Source organism: Falco punctatus, assembly GCF_963210335.1.
Source record: "Falco punctatus genome assembly, chromosome: 13".
NCBI lineage: Eukaryota > Metazoa > Chordata > Aves > Falconiformes > Falconidae > Falco > Falco punctatus.
In genome coordinates, this window is record NC_137593.1 from 18,617,540 (window position 1) to 18,636,305 (window position 18,766).

The 18,766-nt window shown below is 37.9% G+C and overlaps 1 protein-coding gene across 4 annotated transcripts in view; it reads right to left on the reverse strand.

Moving 5' to 3' along the window:
• The window catches only part of DAW1 (dynein assembly factor with WD repeats 1), a 35,973-nt gene that overhangs the window by 10,781 nt on the left and 6,426 nt on the right, over nucleotides 1-18,766 (reverse strand). Inside the window, exons 2-10 of one of the 4 annotated variants that reach the window (XM_080409514.1) lie at nucleotides 17,676-18,745; nucleotides 14,593-15,268; nucleotides 13,292-13,364; nucleotides 10,393-10,534; nucleotides 7,077-7,135; nucleotides 6,304-6,426; nucleotides 4,583-4,682; nucleotides 2,949-3,056; nucleotides 1,802-1,908 (exon numbers count right to left, since the gene is read on the reverse strand). In XM_080409514.1, the coding sequence (XP_080265640.1) occupies nucleotides 1,802-1,908; nucleotides 2,949-3,056; nucleotides 4,583-4,682; nucleotides 6,304-6,426; nucleotides 7,077-7,135; nucleotides 10,393-10,534; nucleotides 13,292-13,364; nucleotides 14,593-14,920 (1,040 nt within the window). In that variant the 5' untranslated portion in view covers nucleotides 14,921-15,268; nucleotides 17,676-18,745. Of the gene's footprint in view, nucleotides 1-1,801; nucleotides 1,909-2,948; nucleotides 3,057-4,582; nucleotides 4,683-6,303; nucleotides 6,427-7,076; nucleotides 7,136-10,392; nucleotides 10,535-13,291; nucleotides 13,365-14,592; nucleotides 18,746-18,766 lie in introns of all 4 variants that reach the window. The other 3 variants (XM_080409516.1, XM_080409515.1, XM_080409517.1) reach the window with 3 other exon arrangements.

The following is an 18,766-nucleotide window of genomic DNA, read 5'->3' on the forward strand; positions in this document are numbered from 1 at the left end:
TCAGTTTTCAGTGAAATTGAATATATGGATGCTCTAATATTTGCACCATAATTGCAAATAAGAAGAAACCGTCTGTCTTTCAGCATTTGGGTGTCTACCACTCCTGACCTCAGTTTTACAGGCTGTTAATTTGTAAATGAAGCTCTGAAGACACCTCCAGCTGAACTATAGATGACTGTATCTGACATGGAGAAAATATTGATGAAATACAGACCTGTATTACAAAGGATGTAATACACTTTTTTGTTTGTTTGATTTTTTTAATTTTATGAAGAAAATCTTGAACCTCCTTGAGATTTCTTGTCCCTACATAAACTTCCCTCAGAACAATTCTGGATACCCACCCAGAATACAACTGAGGAAGAGACACTCAGAGTCAGCCAGCAACACTAAAACAAACATCAAGTTCAAACTCAGATTTGGAAAGCAGTGTTTCTGATGTATTTCATACGGTGAAAGACAGGCACATACAACCTCACCTACAGGATCTTTACAAATCTATCTGAATCTGTATACAGCAAAGTATGATTTGCTCACAGTCTTTCCGACCTCAACTTTTCATTATTACTAAATGTATACATGTCCAACTGCCATCTAAAAGCCTTAATGCTAGCCTGGCACCATTATATTGCCCACTAGCTCATCACCAGAGCTGCCAGTGTTTAAACAAGAATTTTCTCCTTCATATTCCACTTCCTGCTACAGACCCAGAGGTGAAGTCCACATTCATTTCTTAGGAGAAGAGAATGCAACATGAATATCCCAAGGCGTTGACTTCACTGCAGTCTCACACAAGAAGCTGGAAGAAGCAGGTGTTTTCAAACAAAAATATTTGCAGGCTGAGTGAAGTTGAATACAAAGGTCCAATTCGTTGAGTACCTCCTAAATATTTACCTGCCACACATTAAACTGCCAGTGTTGAATAAGCTCAAAGCTTTGGAGCAAGCCTTAAATGATGCACTATGTGTATATTATTTTTTAAATCACATAATCACTTTCATTTTTAGGTGATACACGTTGTTTATTATCCCAAGATATCACTGTACACACACTTTCCTTTTATATATAAATTTTAGAGATACTCCCCTTGCTCTCACAAGAAGAAAAAAGGCATGACCTCAGAAAACATAATAGAATCATTATCTTCACAAATTACTTTGTCAGTAATCAGGGCAATCATTTCATTATTCTACTTATACTGAGTTTCCAGTTGAAAAAACAAGTGGATTTGTCAGGATAATACAACAAGTTCATATTTAGCTACTACGTTATTATTTGCTGGCATCATAATCAAGACATTTTGTTCTTTGCAGTCAGTGGCCAAATTTTCTCCTTTTTATAAATTTATCCTGATATAAAGGATTGTGACAAGGAAAATAGTCCTTGTATAGTTTTTAAACACAATGTGGCCAGACTAATTTACTACAACATAAAATACACTTTCTTTCTACCTAAAGAGTCTGATCCATCTAGAAATTCTAAATACCTTCCAAACCATTAGTTGCTGTGTTGATGAATTATTTTCCTGTTTGGAGAATTCATCAGTAACAAACACAAGATCTGTCCATTGTCTGCCTCATCAGATGGAAATTTAGAACAAAAAACATATACAAAAGCATTTAAGAAGCAGCATTCATTTTCAGCAGAACATAGGGAACAGGAGGAACAAATGATAAAATGAAGGAATGCATACTCTAAATGAAGCAAAAATACAGGGTCTGTAATTTGTACCTCAATGTTGAGTCTTTCATTTGTCACTAAAACATGTAATGCAAAATTATATTTATTAGTACTTTAGTACCTGCGAGTGCCAACATCCCACACTGCTACTGTATGGTCAAAGGAGCCCGTGATAATCCTGTCGCCAGTGGTGTTGAAAGACAATGCGATGATTTCTGCTGAATGCCCCTGAGAGAATTTTAAAAAAGAGGTATGAGGATGCAAATTATGACTTTTCTAATAATGTAGTTTAACATGTAGCTTTTTTTCAGCAGCACAATCCTTCTATAGCCCTTCAATATATTATTTACTGTGTTGTCCAGTATATCAAAATATTGACAGAAAGATCTACTGGACTGTGGAATAGTCAATATTCCAACAACTGCAAAGAGTCAGGCACATCACTTAAGCAGTGAGCAACTGTCCAGTGATATCATCAGTACATATTTTCCATACTTGATTTAAACAGAATCACATTTTTTCAACAATACATACTGAAATAAGATAATTTATTTACAGTAAACTATAGTACAGTTTGTCATTGATGGTGGTGGAGAGAGTTGGAAAAATAAATGAAAGCATACTTATAAGCTAAAGGTTGACACATTCCATTGCTCTTTGCTCTGATCAGGGCTCTAAGGAAGGGAAAGTCAAGGAAGAGAAAATACCTCACTCACTCTGTAGGCCACACACGCCAAAGCAAGGCTATGCACTACCTGTTATTTATGATTTATGTAAGAGAAATTAATTGAAACAGCAGAGACCAATCTGAACCTGTGGAATCCCAGCAAGCCATGTAGACCAAAGAGACATTACAACCTAGAGGTAACTGGATGGCTGTCTTCTGCTGATGTCCACAGGAAAAAGATTCATACAGATGTAGCATCTGACATTAATGTTCTCAGAGTTACTTTATGTTAATGCAGACAAGGTCATAATTGACAGTATAACGACATGTTTTAATGAGCAATGGAAGGCATTCTAACCTATAGCAATAATGCCACTGAAATGAGAAAATCTGTCTTGATAAATAGGACTTCTTACAGAACACCATAGCTTTGTCATTCCCTTCAAGTTCTCTTAATCTGCTTTTTAACTGCAGTCACTGTGGGACCCCCTGGTAAAAGAAACTCTACAAGTTTGGAAACTATTTAGGAAATACTTTTATCTCAGTTAGAAAACTAAGAAAGCAGCCAACACCTTTAAAAACATGAGGCAAGCAAACATACGCTTAAAGTGACTATTTCTTCTCCCTTCTCTACATCCCATAATTTGGCAGTGGTATCCAAGCTCCCAGTTGCCACCAATGTGCTCTGAAGATTAAACGATAAACATACCTGTAGCAAGAAACGTTGGATGGAAAAAGTTTGGAAAGTAATGATATACATTTTCTCAAAAAAAACCCAAGCCAGGATTAATATTTTTAAACAAGACAAAAGCCTGACTTAATATTTTATGGCATACAGAGAAATTGCAGAGTTCTTCCAACAGCTCACTAAAAGAGCAATAAACCCTTATCCCATAGCTCTGGATGACTACTCAAATCAAACAGACTAGTTGGCTGCTCTGCAGTAGCAATACATTAAAAAGACTTACTGGAAGGTTTCCCACATTGTTTTCTGAAGTCTGAATTAAAATTCACTATTTAGGTGCTTCATTTCTGTCACAAGTAGTTCATAAAGTTTTAATGAAAATCAAAGCAGAAGCACTACGTTGATTCATTAAGAGCACATAGTTAACTGGCACAGTTAACAAATTATCTTCTGCTGGCTATTATCTTCTACTAATTATTTGTTAGCACAACTCATAACACTTTGGGTCTAATCTAACCCCTACAGAAGTCAGCAGAAATTGAGAGGCCTTCCAGTACTTACCTATCTGATTTGTGGAAGCAAAATCACTGCAACCTGTCTCAATAAGCAAACATGTTCTCCATTGTAAGGGATAACGGTTTCAAAGTATCCAGAGAATCAAAAACTCACTGAAACCAACCTCACCTACTACCAAGCTAAATCACCATTTTCTCACACTAGTTATAGGCCTCACAATCTACAGATTAAATTCCAATTGTTTCCAGAAACAATTTCCAGAAATGCTTTATTGCATAATGACTATATAGCTATTTTTATTTAAAAATACATTCTGCATTTAGATTTGCCCTGATCTTTTAAATCAGGTGACATGGTGCATCAAGATATTTGCTATTGCTAATAGGGGTCCTAGTGCATTGGAAAGGAAACCAACCATTTTTAAGCTTACACTGGGTTCGTTTCATATTATCTTTGACATTTCAGCATCCCACATATACCTAGTTAACACACTTAAAATTTCAGAAATTCCTCTGAGCCACTGTTCCTATCTATTAGCACAGAATTGTTCATAACTTATGATTTCTGCTATAGCTCCAATTGGTCCTGTATGTGAAGTACAGGTCTTAGTGTAAAAGACAGCAATACAAGTAATGATGTTCTTGTGCATTTAGTTCTACAAATATGAGAGGCAATGCAAGTTATCTAGGAAAAAATGAGATATGTAAATAAATCAAGGAATAAATATGTGCTACAAATTGAAAATTCCAACTGCTATGGTATTTTTCAAAGATGTTTTAACATTTAGTAAACAAGGGAAATTGGAACAAGTGAAAAATAAAAATACCATTTCAAACTGTATACAATGGTTTATTGCATTTCTTAAGAACTGTCAGAACATCTTTCTTGCACTGCAGAAATGTTCACAATATCTGAATGTGTGAATAGATGCAGCAGAATAGCTGCCCCTTCCATTGTCACAGGGACTTGGCACCCACGGCCATCAATGGTGGTGTGAGGAAACAAAGGAATAAGAAACATCCATCAGTACTCACTATTTCTGCACTATGTCCTCTGAAAGTATGATAACATTTTCCTGTTTCTGTACTCCACAGTTTGCAGGTTTTATCAAAAGATCCAGTGGCTATCTTGTCACTAAAGAGAAAAAAATCCTGTCATTTTTATTTAAAAAGAAACTGACTTCCAAGATAGCAGAACTCACAGAAACGATACCCAGTTGTCAAAGCTGGCATGCATTTTGGTGCATTCTGCCACACTACAAGATCCTGGAGCAGGATTTCACAAACAGAAGTTATGTTAAGGGGAAAAAATTAGCACAAATAATTAGTTTCTGAAGGCAGCACCGTGCACAGAAGTGTTCATAACTGATGACTAACCTACATAAGGGATGAGGTTATCTGTTGTACTTCCAGTTGTATTTAAAAGTTATGTCATTTCATCAGATAGCATCTGTTTGATAAATAAACTCTTTCTAAAAGCAGCTTACCCAAATTTCAGAGGTCAAATTCCACTCCCACTGAAGTCAGTGGAAGAGTTGTGACCAACTGCAGTTAAAGCAAGACTGAAGTGAGGTACCCAGAAAATGCAGCAAAGGACACTGTATCAAAACTTAAAGATTAACCAAAAAAGTTCTTTTTTTGCTGAACTTTTACGGTAGAAGTAGCTCAAGGTTCTCACAAGGTTTTTATTTGCTATATATTGCTTCTCTGCTTTCATGTTACACTCTATTGATCTTTGCACAGGTTTTTGCCATACATTTGTTTCTTCAACGTATATAAAAGAATTTGATTAAGTGCTTTTAAAAAGTAAAGAATACTATCAGATATTGTCAGAGTGGGTTCTAGGTTGGATAAAGTCTTTTCATTTAGAAGGAAATGATGATGCTCCAAATAGCATAAGAAAAAGTCTTTAACATTTATTTCCTGATGTTAACTATGTATCACTTAATTGATAAATAGGACATCTGACAGTGAAAGAAGTGATGTGATTCAGTATGAAAATAGGAATTAATTTCTCTTATTTTCCAGAGAAGCAAAATGGTTTACTCACAACAGCTTTCTCAGGAAGAAAATAACATTGAAACTTCAATAGCTAACATGTAATTCCCTTCACCTAACAGGTAGCAATTCTAACCTAGAGCAGTTATTGCAGAAAACAGATGCGTAAGTTCGTATTTGACATTCATACAGCAGCACCCTGTGGATCTTGTAAAAATTACTCAATGACGGTGACACTTCTAAATCGTTCTAAACAATAACAAGTGAGTAACACCAAATGGGCAAATCCACTTTCGTTATGACAGAAATGTTCTTTCTCCTTAACTGAAGCAACACAAGCTGTCCTAAGTATTTATATTTCACATCATATACAATTAATTACATGGAGGCAGAAAAGAATGATTAATGTTCAGAACAAAATCTGATCATGCAGATATTATTGAAAGAAATCTGTGTTTAAATATATTAAACTGACTCATATACATATTTTTCAAGACACTGAATATCTAATGAAATTTATGCTTTGAATTTCTAAAATTAATTTTTAAAAATTATAGCAGAAAACATGTTTGAATGTACCTCTTATGCAAATAATATACAGTGTCATCCCACGGTGATTAGTTGCAGTTGAACTTTACAAATTCAGAATTTGAATTCTTTCAATTTGAAATAGCCTGTTTTATGTTAAAGTGACAGTTCTGTATTTGCAAAATAACATGATTAACAATTATGATGCATCTCAGAGAAAATATATTTACCCATAGGGATTATTGAATGCTATTGCATAGACAACGTTTCCATGTCCCTCCAGTGTACGTAGCTCTTCTCCTGATGCAGTATCCCATACTTTGCATGTTCTATCATAGCTTCCAGTGATAAAGCTAAAGCAACAAGAAATTCATTTCTGAATACAGTAAATACCTTACTGGTCCTGGAACATAGTCAAATGAGTTGTTTCCACAGATTTCAGTTAGCACTGTCTCAGACCCTGAATCTCTTATTTTTTTCAAAAATGTAAATTACCATAGAACTTCCTCTTTTTTTTTTTAAGATTACTCATTAAAAACACTTGTTTCTAATCTTTAATGTATTTCAACTAGAAAGCAACCTGCTGTTTTCAAGACATGAAGGAAAAAATGATCAGACACATGCCTACAGTTAAATCAATTAACATGTAATTCCACTACATGAAACTCCTAAATGAATTCATGTGAAAGACTCATTTAGCTTTTAGTAATATTCACTTTATTGCCATAAAGGTGCTTCCTTCTAAAGTACAGTAATTGCCAACAAACTATCACCTTGGAAGAAAAAAATTACATAAATTGAATCTCACCCACTACATTTTTGCATCTCCTATTGGTTCTCCCATGGAGACCTGAAATCTAACCCCCAGTCATGCTTGAAGCTGCTTATAGGCAGCACAGCTGAATTCATTTTGCAGCAAGGTAAGAGCACTGAGATTCCCTTACAATGTAATTTACAAACATAAAATTAGTGATTACCTATTTTGACTTTGAAAACAACTTACCGGGAACCAGATTTGTTAAATGCTACATTGGTCAGTGGCAATATATGTGCTCTAAGTACCTGAAACAGAAGCAGGGAGAGAGAGAAGAAAATAACGTTTGATACAGATAAAAAACCCCAAAACAATTACTCAAAATTCTCAATAGGTTAATATTTTCTCCTCCTCCTGTCAAATTAGCAATTACAAAATCCCCCATGCTTTAGCAGGTTATCGCTGCAGATATTATATAGCATTTATTTCAAATTTAGGTTTTACTTGAATGAACTGTCTTTTCCCTATGATTCCTTTTTCTCTACCTCCTCTGAGACCAGCAAAGTGACCCTAGACCAGAGCTGAAAGGGCAAAAACAAATGAGTGAGGAGACCATGCCTGGTGAGATCACTGAAGAAAGAAATTCCAACTAACATTAAGCCTTATATGGTGAATCAAGAGATCCAGCTTAGTTGAGTATTTTGAGTCCTTTAGGTTACGGGATGCTTTCAACTAGTATATGATTTTGTTTTAAAAAACAGAAAGAACAGAAATAAGCTACATCTACATCCTATGAGGCCATGACAAAAAAACGGCATGCAGAACCATCACAAAGATATTTATCAAAACAAAATTCAAAGAAAGAATGTCAAATTTGGTATCTGCCTGTGTAGTGCAGGTTGTGGAGGTCATTGTTTTTCAAACATTGCTTCTAAGGTCCTGTAATCAGACAGTATATACATTTCATGTAGATAATCTTGTAGCTATAATAATACATACATTAAGGTTTATTAAATATAGGTGAAAATGGTTTCAGATACTGCCAATACAGTTCAGCATGCCACGAGACTTTGAAAATGACCAAAAAAACACAATCTGGTTCATGTTTGAATAAACTGGCTACTGCATAAGAGGGTTTGTATTTGAACAACTTTCACCTATTAGAAGCTGGCTTCTGCTCAAGTCTGAAGCATAACAAAATCATAACCTGGGAAACCACAGCAATTGCTGACAGTGAAGTAAACAGATGATAAAAATACAGCAGTGTTCCACTAGGTCTTCTCTGTAGTGTAAGAATGAAGAAGAAATGCTTTATGAGCAATGTCATTTAATAACTGATGTATTACCAGAGTTTCAACTTTTTGTTCTTATCTGTAGCTCTCTCAGCCACCTGTCTCTAAAAAGATAACAAAAGTGGGTCAAAGATCTGCTCGGAAGAGTAGGGACTGATCACAATGGAAACAGCAATGGTCAAGTGAAGGACTGAGAGGGAGGAAGAGAAACAGAAAACATTTTATATTAAAGAAACAGAAAATTCTGTTCTCTAGAGAAGGTAAGATGAGTTGTACTTTCAGCTACAGCAGTGGGAATGGGCAATCAAGATGTGGAAATGAAAAAAAAATACTTTGCTTTTTTTTAAAACAGCCACAGTATACAGATATCTGCATATGAGAATGGATAATTATGGAAATTTATGGAAATTCAATCCATGACATTTTTAGGGCTCCATGCAGGCAGCTCTGAACAACAAACCTACTTAACAATTATAAAAAAAGGGAGGAAAATGAGATGGGTTTATGTTCAGTGTCAGATCACGGGACTAATTCTGTTCTTCCAAAGCCCAGTGCTGCTGTTGCTTCATCCACAGAACTCCAAGCCAGCAAGAATTGCTTGTGCAAATGATGCAATAATAAAACCCTAATGCAATATTAAAATAATGTACTCCAGTTCTGCAAAATCTGCTAAAGCAGTCCCTAAGACAAAAATCTACAAATTGCTACACCATACCGTTACTACGTAATGGTTCAAAACCTGAGAAACTATTACAAAGCTTGTTTCTCTGCAGGGTGCCTAACACACCACCATCACCACAATTACTGGAAATAACAAAAAAATGGGTTTATACAGTCATTTAAGATTATGCTCCAGTGCAAAAGGAAAAAATATTCATTTACAAACCCCAGAAACACATGGAACATTGGGGGGGGTGGGGGGTGGGGGGGCAGGAATTCTCATTCCTACCCACCTCTTGTACTTTATTAGTATCTCAGAAGAACCTGATACTCATGTTTTATTTACAAGCCTTAAATGGGACTGAAATATAAGACAAATTCTTTTCACGTATTTCTAACTACCCTTCATTGAAGGATATAAGCCAGCACTGATGGGATTTGCCTGCTTCTAGTATTTCCAAATACAGATCAAATGTGGCACTATACCCAACAAAGAACAAATGCATTGTTTACACTGAAATTTGAATAAGCATTTGATGATTTGTCAGTCTCTGTGATGAACAAACAATTTTAAAAACTTGTGAAAAGCAAGGCATTATCTCAGTTGAGAGCACGCCTTACAAGATAACAGGAAGTTTTCAAATTTAAGATTCCTTATTACATAGCTCTGTTTTCAAGGTTAAATACACAAATCTCTGCGGAATCCACCCAGATGTGTACTATTGGTCAAAAGAATCCAAGCTATATCTATTACCATGCAAGGGCTTTTTTTTAGCCAAACAAACCAACACAAAACTTCTCCCTTTTCTTTCTAAAATTCAGGTAACAGTAACAGAGCACTGACCAGCAATTTTTAACAGCTACACGTTGCCATCTGCTGACACAATAAAGACATAACACTTAATTATTTCCTATCGCAACATGAAATCTCTGGAAGTAATTGTATTCTTATTTCCACGATTAAATACAATTAAACCTATTCTCTTCTGACAAATCCTGGATTTGAAGCTCTGAAAGGTCTCTTTAATCATTGTTCTTAAAAAGCTGACTCATTTAAAATAAATTTTTAAGTGCTGTCTGTAAGCTGAAGATCAAACTATCAATATTCAAACATGATAGTAATAGCAGAAAGTAATGACAACTCGTAGTACTGTATGTAGCAGAATATATAAACCCCCCAGAATTTTCACAAAATGATGAACAAGTAGACAAGGGTATGAAAATATTTTAGGCCTTTCCCAACAGCTAATTTACTTGGGGTCTATTTACAGGTTTTGTTTTAACATAACTATGGATGTTGCTGGTCCATAGAGTCTTATTTGACAAATAAGAGTATTATTTCTCTCCATCTGAAACATACCTTTGTACATAAACCTGTGCAAACAGTGTCTAGGAAGAGTTACACCTCCCAGCCTTTTGGGGAATTCCTGGCAGACATAAACCAGCAAGACTCAGTCACTCTAAACAGTGCAGAGATGATTGAAAAGAGCCAAGAAATTGGTTATAAAAGACCAAACTCTGCTCTCAGGCACAATATGCAGAAGTAAAAACATACAACACCACAACTGAAACCCCCACAAAACACCCAAAATTATCTTAAAGACGCCTCTGACCTTAGACAGATAGAACTTGTGATCCTCTTTTTCCCCTAGCTTCTCTTGCAATCTTCGTACTAAATGTATGACCTGCTCCTTGCACGAAGTGATGAGAGGTTCTCCTTTTTGAATTTCATCTACTAAGGCTATGGCATCTGTGCTAATTATGAAGGAAAAAAAAAACAATTAAAAACCTGAAAACTCAAACCCACTAGATTTCATCCTCTGGCAATAATTACAAATACAAAACTAATATTATTTACTTGCAGAGAAACTGAAGTACGCAATTAAATGATATGCATTTATGGCCTCATTCTCTAAAGGCTTAAAGAAATATGGATAAATCTTCCTTGGTTTGTGTACTTCCTTCTCTTACTAAAGTTGTTCAGTAAGATTTAACTTGCCTGATAACAAATTTACGTTTCACAAGGGTTTCCACAGAGGGTCAGACATGGGAGATGTGTATCCAAAACTATCAGTTTTGGAATGAATATCTAAATTAAAGTGGAATTTCATAAATTCCAAATGAATTGCCCCTGAAGAAGCAACAAGTTAAATTATATATGAAAAGTGTTAAAATTATCTCTGTCTGTGGCTTCACAAATCTATGCTTGTTCCTGTAACTCTTAGTTGTGGTAATAACTTCTAAAATGTGGTCTGCAGTCTGCTGATGTCCATGAAGCCCCCAGGAAGTAGTTCACAGCTCATCTTGAATTGGATCATCTTTCCATCAGATATCCATCATCCTATCCATCAGATAAATTGCTGATTCCTAGCCATCCATGAGAAACAGGGTTGACAGTACCTGGCAGTCAAAGCACCAACATACACTTAAAATGAGTCTTGGCAAGAAAACCTAACATTTCTGTTAGTATGTAAATGATTGCAGTCTAAAAGGGATTTTCTGTATCAGTCCTCTAAATGGGAGCCACTAACAATCCCATAAATTAGTATTCTCAATGTTTATATTGCTGTTCAGTAACACCAGAAAACTTAGGGTTTTCACAAAGTGACTTCTTGGGTTTTACCCAGACGACTAAGCTGGGAAGTTCCAGGTAGGCAAAACCAAATAATTTTTAAATTTGGATTTTTCCTTGTATGTGCAGCCTACATTGTCTGCTACTTTTGTGCCACATGCAAGATCTCTTCCATATCAATTAAGACAATCACATTACTTCATGCCCTTCTGCCTAATGAATTCCATGGATTTTGGCAACTTTATTTAATGGAATTTTTTTTATATTTCTGAAGCTTTTCCTGCCAGAGCTGGCATAGTAGAGCTCATAGGCTGACTACTATGATCAGAATCATATTAAGGCTCTCAGATTTCTCTTTGTTTTTTCTTTTGGGTGCTTAAAGGGAGACATTAGCTGGAGGAAAACTGAAGAAACAGTTTGAGAGCTGAATAAAACTTGATAATCCTTCCATGGTGTTTGATGCCAGCCAAAAAGTTCTGTGAATAAATCCACTAGATGTGAAATTCAAATTTGTGAAGTGTTCCATACTTTTTATGTGTACAAATAGCTAATGGGAGGGAATGAAGTAGAGGGTACCACACTTTTCTCAGTACTATTCACTGAGAGGACAAAAGCCAATGAGTACAAATAAAAACAACAAAAACAACTAGGAAATTCAATCTGAACACAAAAATATACTTTTTTGCTGTGAGGGTGGTCAAACACTAGAATAGGTTTCACAGAGAGGTTGTGGAGTCTCCATCCAGAAGATATTCAGAACCCAACTACACGCAGTCCTGGTCAACCTGCTCTAGTTGACCCTGCTTTAGGTGGTCTCAAGAAGTCCCTCCCAACCTAAACAATTCTCTGACTCTGTGACATGCCATTGTATCTGTCACTGAATGCACAAAATAGCCAGTCAAATAACCTTTCAAGCACTGGTGAATAAATTATACATAGCAGCATTAAAGCTAATTCCACATAGCAACTTGTTACATCGACATTCTCATCAGAACAAATTTGGCCTATTCCTCACAAGGAATACACACACGAGTTTCAGACTGGTGCCTTCTAACTGTCTGAAAGCTAGAGGCAGATGTGACTGAGTATGGTCCTACACATAGCAAGTCTCATTTGCTTCCTCATGAAGTGACCTCTGCCTTCTATCTCACTTAAAGATATCCTATCAAACTTAAATCTAAACTTGACTTTGAAATACATTGTAGCTTTAATTCTTCAGTTAGGCCAATCCCGGAGTTTTAGGTATACCAAGCTCCTGCAATTTCTTTCATCATCTGCAGGAGACTAGACAATCAGGTTATGCACTCATACTTGTTCTTTCAAAAAAGCCAACTGCAATTAAGTTTGAAGCAGAAGAAAGCAGAAAATTTCCATTACTTGCAACAAAAGCAGATACTTAGGTTTTCCACACAAACATATGAGAGGAAATCACTTACTTGCTTACTTTACACCACCTTGCTTATGGTTGTTATGAGGATTAATTAATTAACAAGAGATATGAACTGATGACTAGTTGTTATTTCCAGGGATTTAAACCAATGTAACTGGGGATTGAGTTAGACCCACTTTTTGAAAGCATTCTGAAGACCAGAAATACTATTACAGGACCTAAGAACTAACTGTCACTCATCACAACATTACATTAAGCACTGTGTATTTCGGCTGGCTTTGTACAGGCATCTTGATAATCCTAACTCCATAAGCAAAAAGAGGCTTCAACTCTAAACAGAGAAGCATGATGGTAATGACCAGCTGGAATCCAAAATTCTGTATTTAAAATAGTAGGAAAATGACTACGTTATTTGCTTTTCTCTGTGTGTGTGTTTTATTGAACAAAGACATAGCTGACCTCAATTATGCTTAAAACAGTCAAATACAGTTGCCCATGAGCGTGCTATAAAACAGCAGAGTGCCGTTAACTGAAATATTACCATACTTACTCAGGTCTAAGATCAAGTAGATCTATAGATCTGGTCTTTGGCTCACTGTCTTGTACATATTCCAAAATAATTCCTTTAAAAAAGAAAAATTTAATAAAAGAGTCTTAATTAAATGTCCAGGATTTCATAACATGCACTGTAGGCAGGAATACTTCCACTTTCATCACTCTACTAACTTCAGCAGACCTACTTCCAGTTCTTGGAACTAGAAGGATGTTAGCTGTTCTTGCTAAGAGTTAGCAAGGTGACAAATGACTCTGAATGTGTTTATATGATAAAATATATTTAGTGTTATTCTTTATGAGCCATTTTCTGTTCTGGAAATGAACAAGTTCTTTTTTCCCCAAAAAAACTTTTTGCATGAGTTCATCAGGTCTGTTTTCAAAGAAGCTGTCCTGAAGATACCTGCTGTACTTTGGTGTTCCAAGAAGCCTGGAAAACATGTTTTACAAAACCTGTTACATTTATTTCAGTGTTCTCAAAGGCCTGTGTGCACTAATGTACATAAAATTGTAAGAGACTTCCCATTTCTAGGTATGCTCTGGCACTTTTGTGCCTTCTGCTGAGCCGAAGTATTAAAATGTTTAACCGCATTGCTTCCTGTTTTGAAGCAGTTGTTAAGAGTCCTGCCGCTCATTGGTTTTCTGTGGCAAAGGGCAACTTAGATGAATTTTTATGTCATTTTGCATTTTACCAAGTCCATAGGAAAAGTTTTCCATTTGAAAGAAAGATCTGTTATCACACTACACTCCCAGAGCTGGCCATCTCCATCTTGTTTCACTTCTGAAAACGCATTAAAGTCTCCCGAGTTCATGATGAAGACAGCTCAGCAGCAGAGCTTTTCAAACCACGGTTCTGCTCAGAAAACTCACAAAACAGAGAGAGAAAAAATAAGAAACGTGCCAACTTTTTGCTAACAGGCCTTTTCATAACACATACATCGTTTTTTGGTACCAACTACCATCGCTTTCGAACTCCTTACTGTCATGCAAACCAGACCGCCCTGATTTTGCAATGATAACTCGTTAATTACAGCCCGATCGGCGATGAGCTGCGAGTCTCTCAACCAACCGCAGCGCCGAAACACCCGCACCTCCAGCCACCCCAGCGGCCGGTGCGCGGCCTGCCCGCCTTCCCCCACCCTAGCCACGGCAGGGGCGCGGGGAACCGCCGCCACCGGAGCGCCCCCGCCGCGCATCCCTCTCAGGGGCGCCCAGCGGCAGCCCCAGGCCCGGCCCGGCCCCACCGCTGCCAGGGCCCTGGGCAGGGCACCGGCCCGGCCCCCCCGCCCCGCTCCGCACCCGGCGGGTAGTAGCGCAGCAGCAGCCGCCTCAGCCTCATCCTCCGCCGCCGCCGGCCCCGCGCGTCGGGCCGCCTGCCATGGCAACGGCCAACGGCGCCTGCGCGCATGCGCCCCGCGGCGGGGGCCCACCATGGCGGGGCGGCGGAGCGGCGCTCGGCCCGCGGCCCGTTCAAGGTCCTTTCAAGGCCCCTCCAAGGCCCCCAGCCCGGCTTTTGGCACCTGCAGGGCTGGCGCGGAGAGCGGAGGCCCGTGAGGGAGCGGGTCGCCGCCGGCGGTAGCAGAGCGCCATTTTCTTCCCTACTCCCAGTTCTTTCTTGTGAATTCATAACGTCCGGGGCTTTTTACTGCGATTTTATTTCAGCAGAACTATCCGTTTTAACTGCAAGATGTTAGCAGGGTAGGCATAGCTAGCAGGAACCCCATCGCTATTTATACAAGCATAGGTTTTCTTTCTCCCAAGTGCATAGATTAGTAGTTATCCTCGCTGAATTTTATCCACCTTTCATTGTCCTTTCAGTTGGTATTGCAAGGCTTTCCTGAGGTTTGTAAACAGCTCGTCTTGACCACCCTGAATGCCATCCACCAGAGCTGCTGACGCTGTGTAACCCATACAGAGCTGCGAGGGCTCTGGCCTGCCGTAGAGGAAGCATCAGGTCTTCAAAGGCTAGCGTTCACTAAAAAATGATAAAATTTGGAGTGCTAAAGAGCCACAAGTAACGGCACAGCAAATATAGTAAAGCTATTTGAAAAGCAAATAGACAATTACTCAGGAAAGTGGGCAGAGATTAACAAGAAAATGAAAAAAACTGATCAGCTTAATTTTTTTTAGAAGGTAAACTCAGGGCAGATACATGTGTATGAAAATACCATTTCATCAAAGACAGAAAAAAATACATGTATATGAAAAGAGACAACTAACACTGAATCATTGAAAGATTGTGTATTAAGAGAGCTAAAAATCTGAGTCGAGCTTCATGCAGAAATGACTGTAGAGCATCGATAGGGGGAAGCAGCAAACACATTTTCATCTAGCAAATCTCATCGCCCACATTGTTGACAATGGGTCAAACAGAAGACAGTCCTCCTGCTCAGTGTTTAACAATATGTGACTTTTCCAAAAACACCCATATGGCTCCCCACAGCTTCCCTTTGAAGATAGTCCTTTGGTTTTTGAAAACCAGGAAGTAAAATACAATGGCCAATTCAAGATTTTCTTTGGGACATGACTGGGGGACAAAGTGGTCTCTGGGGTTTTCATCCCCATTTGTTTATTTAAATCTTTTGACTTGCTTTTATGTGGAAAGTCTTGAGACAGATAAGAAACATTTTTATTGAAAACAAATAATCCAAACGGCTTTCCAACTGAATTGACTTACTTGGACCAAACCCTCTTCAAAAATAACTTTTTGAACTACCCTGAGTCTTGGTGGTCTCCAGTTTCTTAACAACTTTTTGTATTTGTTTAGCATGGTATGTATCCACCCAGATTATAATTTCAGAATATAAATATTTTTCTGTTCTTTTAACTTAAGGGACCTGAACAATGAACATGGCATGGGCACTGCTTCCTATGTTAACACCACCTTTGATCTTCGTAAACACACATTCACACAACCTTTCTGGTGCCTTCATTATTACTTAACACCAACTGGAAGTGCTACATTTAAATTTTTTAGTCAAATTTAAAGGCTTGCTCCTTCTCTACAGCATAAATCAGGAGTATCTGCAGTTCAACTGTAATTTACATAGTTTCTCTTAAATTCTGTACTTCAGGGTTGTATTTGCCTTATTGAATCAATTGTTGCAATACTCTGCATATCATATGCCAACAAGTGGGGTTTTTTTGTTTTGTTTTCATGAGACACAGAAAGGGAAAAAGCCTGAACAGGGGAGAGGGAAATGGAAAGGCTGCAAAGCTCCATGACGTCAATACTTGGTGGTTCAGCACATTCTCCCCTCACTTTCTTGCTGTAAATCTCCATCTGAACATACATGCCTCACAGCTTGTCATCACCTGGGGTTAAGAGGCAACAATGACTCTGGAAGATGATAAGTCAAATCAGGCCTCAGCTCTTGCATCCTTTCCTTGCAAGTTCTGTAAGCAGAAGATTCAGGAGCAGTGGAGGCACAGCAGAAGTCGGTCCTTCTTAGCTCCATGCCTGCTCTCCAGACTGCCCCAAAGAGGCACAGCCATAATCGACTTGTTTGCTCTATTCCTATACAGCAACTAGAAAAAAAATTGTTGACCACCTCCTGAGCAGGGATCAAAGAGCTAACACTATGCTGAGATGAAGTTTTTCCTGGAGTGCCAGACAGGACAAGCCTGTCTGCAAAATGGAGTAACTAACAGTATGTCTTTCTCATGAAAGGGAAAGAAATAAAAAAATAGAGAGTAGCACAGATAGGATTCCCTAGGCAACAGTAGAAACTGTAGTGAGGAAGTGAAGAGAAAGACTTCAACACAGTTACTTGAGGACTAGTCAGGCAGGGACTCTGATGATACAGCAGACTGAGCTGAAGTCTCACCACACACCACTAAACCTTAACTGTTAAGCAGAAATGCAACTCCTTTTCATGTTCAGGGAAATGGACAACTACTGTATGCTTTTAGAAGGAAACATTTTAGACTGCTGGGACAAAATTGTCCTGAAATTTTTTAGCATCCAGAGCGCACAAAGCCTCTAAGGCATGAAAGGCCAGCTTAAAAGAATCTGCATACACACCATAAAGAGTTAAAAAATATCTACACTGGAAGAAAAAATCAAATCCTGAGACATTCATCGAGGGTGAGATAATCAGCTTTTTTGTACAGAGATTAAAAAGTATTGATGTTATCAGCCTGGAAAGATAACTTACACATCAGTTGCTCCCTGTGTGTTTTTGCTTATGTCAGAAGTTTGCAGGAGTGGCAGAAAGTTAAGATACTATAAACCTCACTACCAGTCAATATTCAAAATCCTTTGAAAGGCTGCAATACACACTTACCTAGAGTGCTGGAGACACTTAAGTTGGGCAGCATGAAGCAAAATTAATACAATTACAATGAAATGTTTCCTTTTGAGAACCATGAGTTTTTCTTACCAACACAGGTTCTGAAAACCTCTTTTCTTGAGCCAAAGTACCGTCCTAAGAAGGATAACAAGAAGCAAATGTTTCTGACTCAAACACACTCTCGCTTGCAGAGAAGAGTGGGGTTTAGGCTTCCTGATTTAAAGTTCTATCATGACCCACTTGTTCTGAAGTAGGTCAGTCTGTGGTATGATGAACTAAATCAGAAAGGCCAGCCCAAGAGTAGTCTGAGTTAAGGGAAAGATGTAGAAAGCCACTTCCTATTTCTGTTATGTTAGTAACGGGTGCAGTGAACTTTTACTAAAGGACATTTTTGCATGCTGTCCTTTCTCATAATTGTCAGGTCTGTCAGATGCAGAAGGTCTGTGCTCAGGTATTTCCTTGTTTCTGCTTCATGAATTAAATGGGTTTATGTAATTTTTTTTTAAGGTTGTTTTATCCTGGCATAGATAACCTGCTTCCTCTTGCCCGAACAGACAGACACCGCTATACATGTACACTTCTCTATGCATTGTTAGTGCTTCTTCTCACTTCTGCTCTGTTATTCCCAATGCTAATCATGACACTACAGCCATGAAAAATGTTAAAACTACATTACTTGTATAAGGAACACGACATTCTGGGAGTCTGCTGTTTGCTAAGTAAGAGCTATGCTGGGAAAAAGAACTGACAGTGTGTTGTAGAACGGACAAAGTGCTCTCTTTACCAAAGATGGGTTTTCGTCTTTGTGCAGCTGTCGTCATCAATTTAAAGTTACCTCAAATAATAATAAAAAAATAAATTACTGGTTGCTATTTGACTAGAAAGTATGTCATCTACAAGTTTCTGTTCACATGAATAGATGCATGTGGTGTTTACCTACAGTGAGAAAGTAACAAAGTACCAGAAAGGAACAGTAATTCTTTTCTTTGCTCTTCCATCTCCCATTTCTGACAAACTGCTTACATATCCCATGCAGTCAGGCAAATTTCATACTTACTTGTTTCAGGCAAATTTTCACTTAGCTGAAGAAAGTTTTTCCTTGCTGTCCAGTTTTTAAGGGAGAGCCTTTCCTCTTAACCTTGCTAAGCTGATGGGTAGACCTGACAACAAAAAAAACTCAA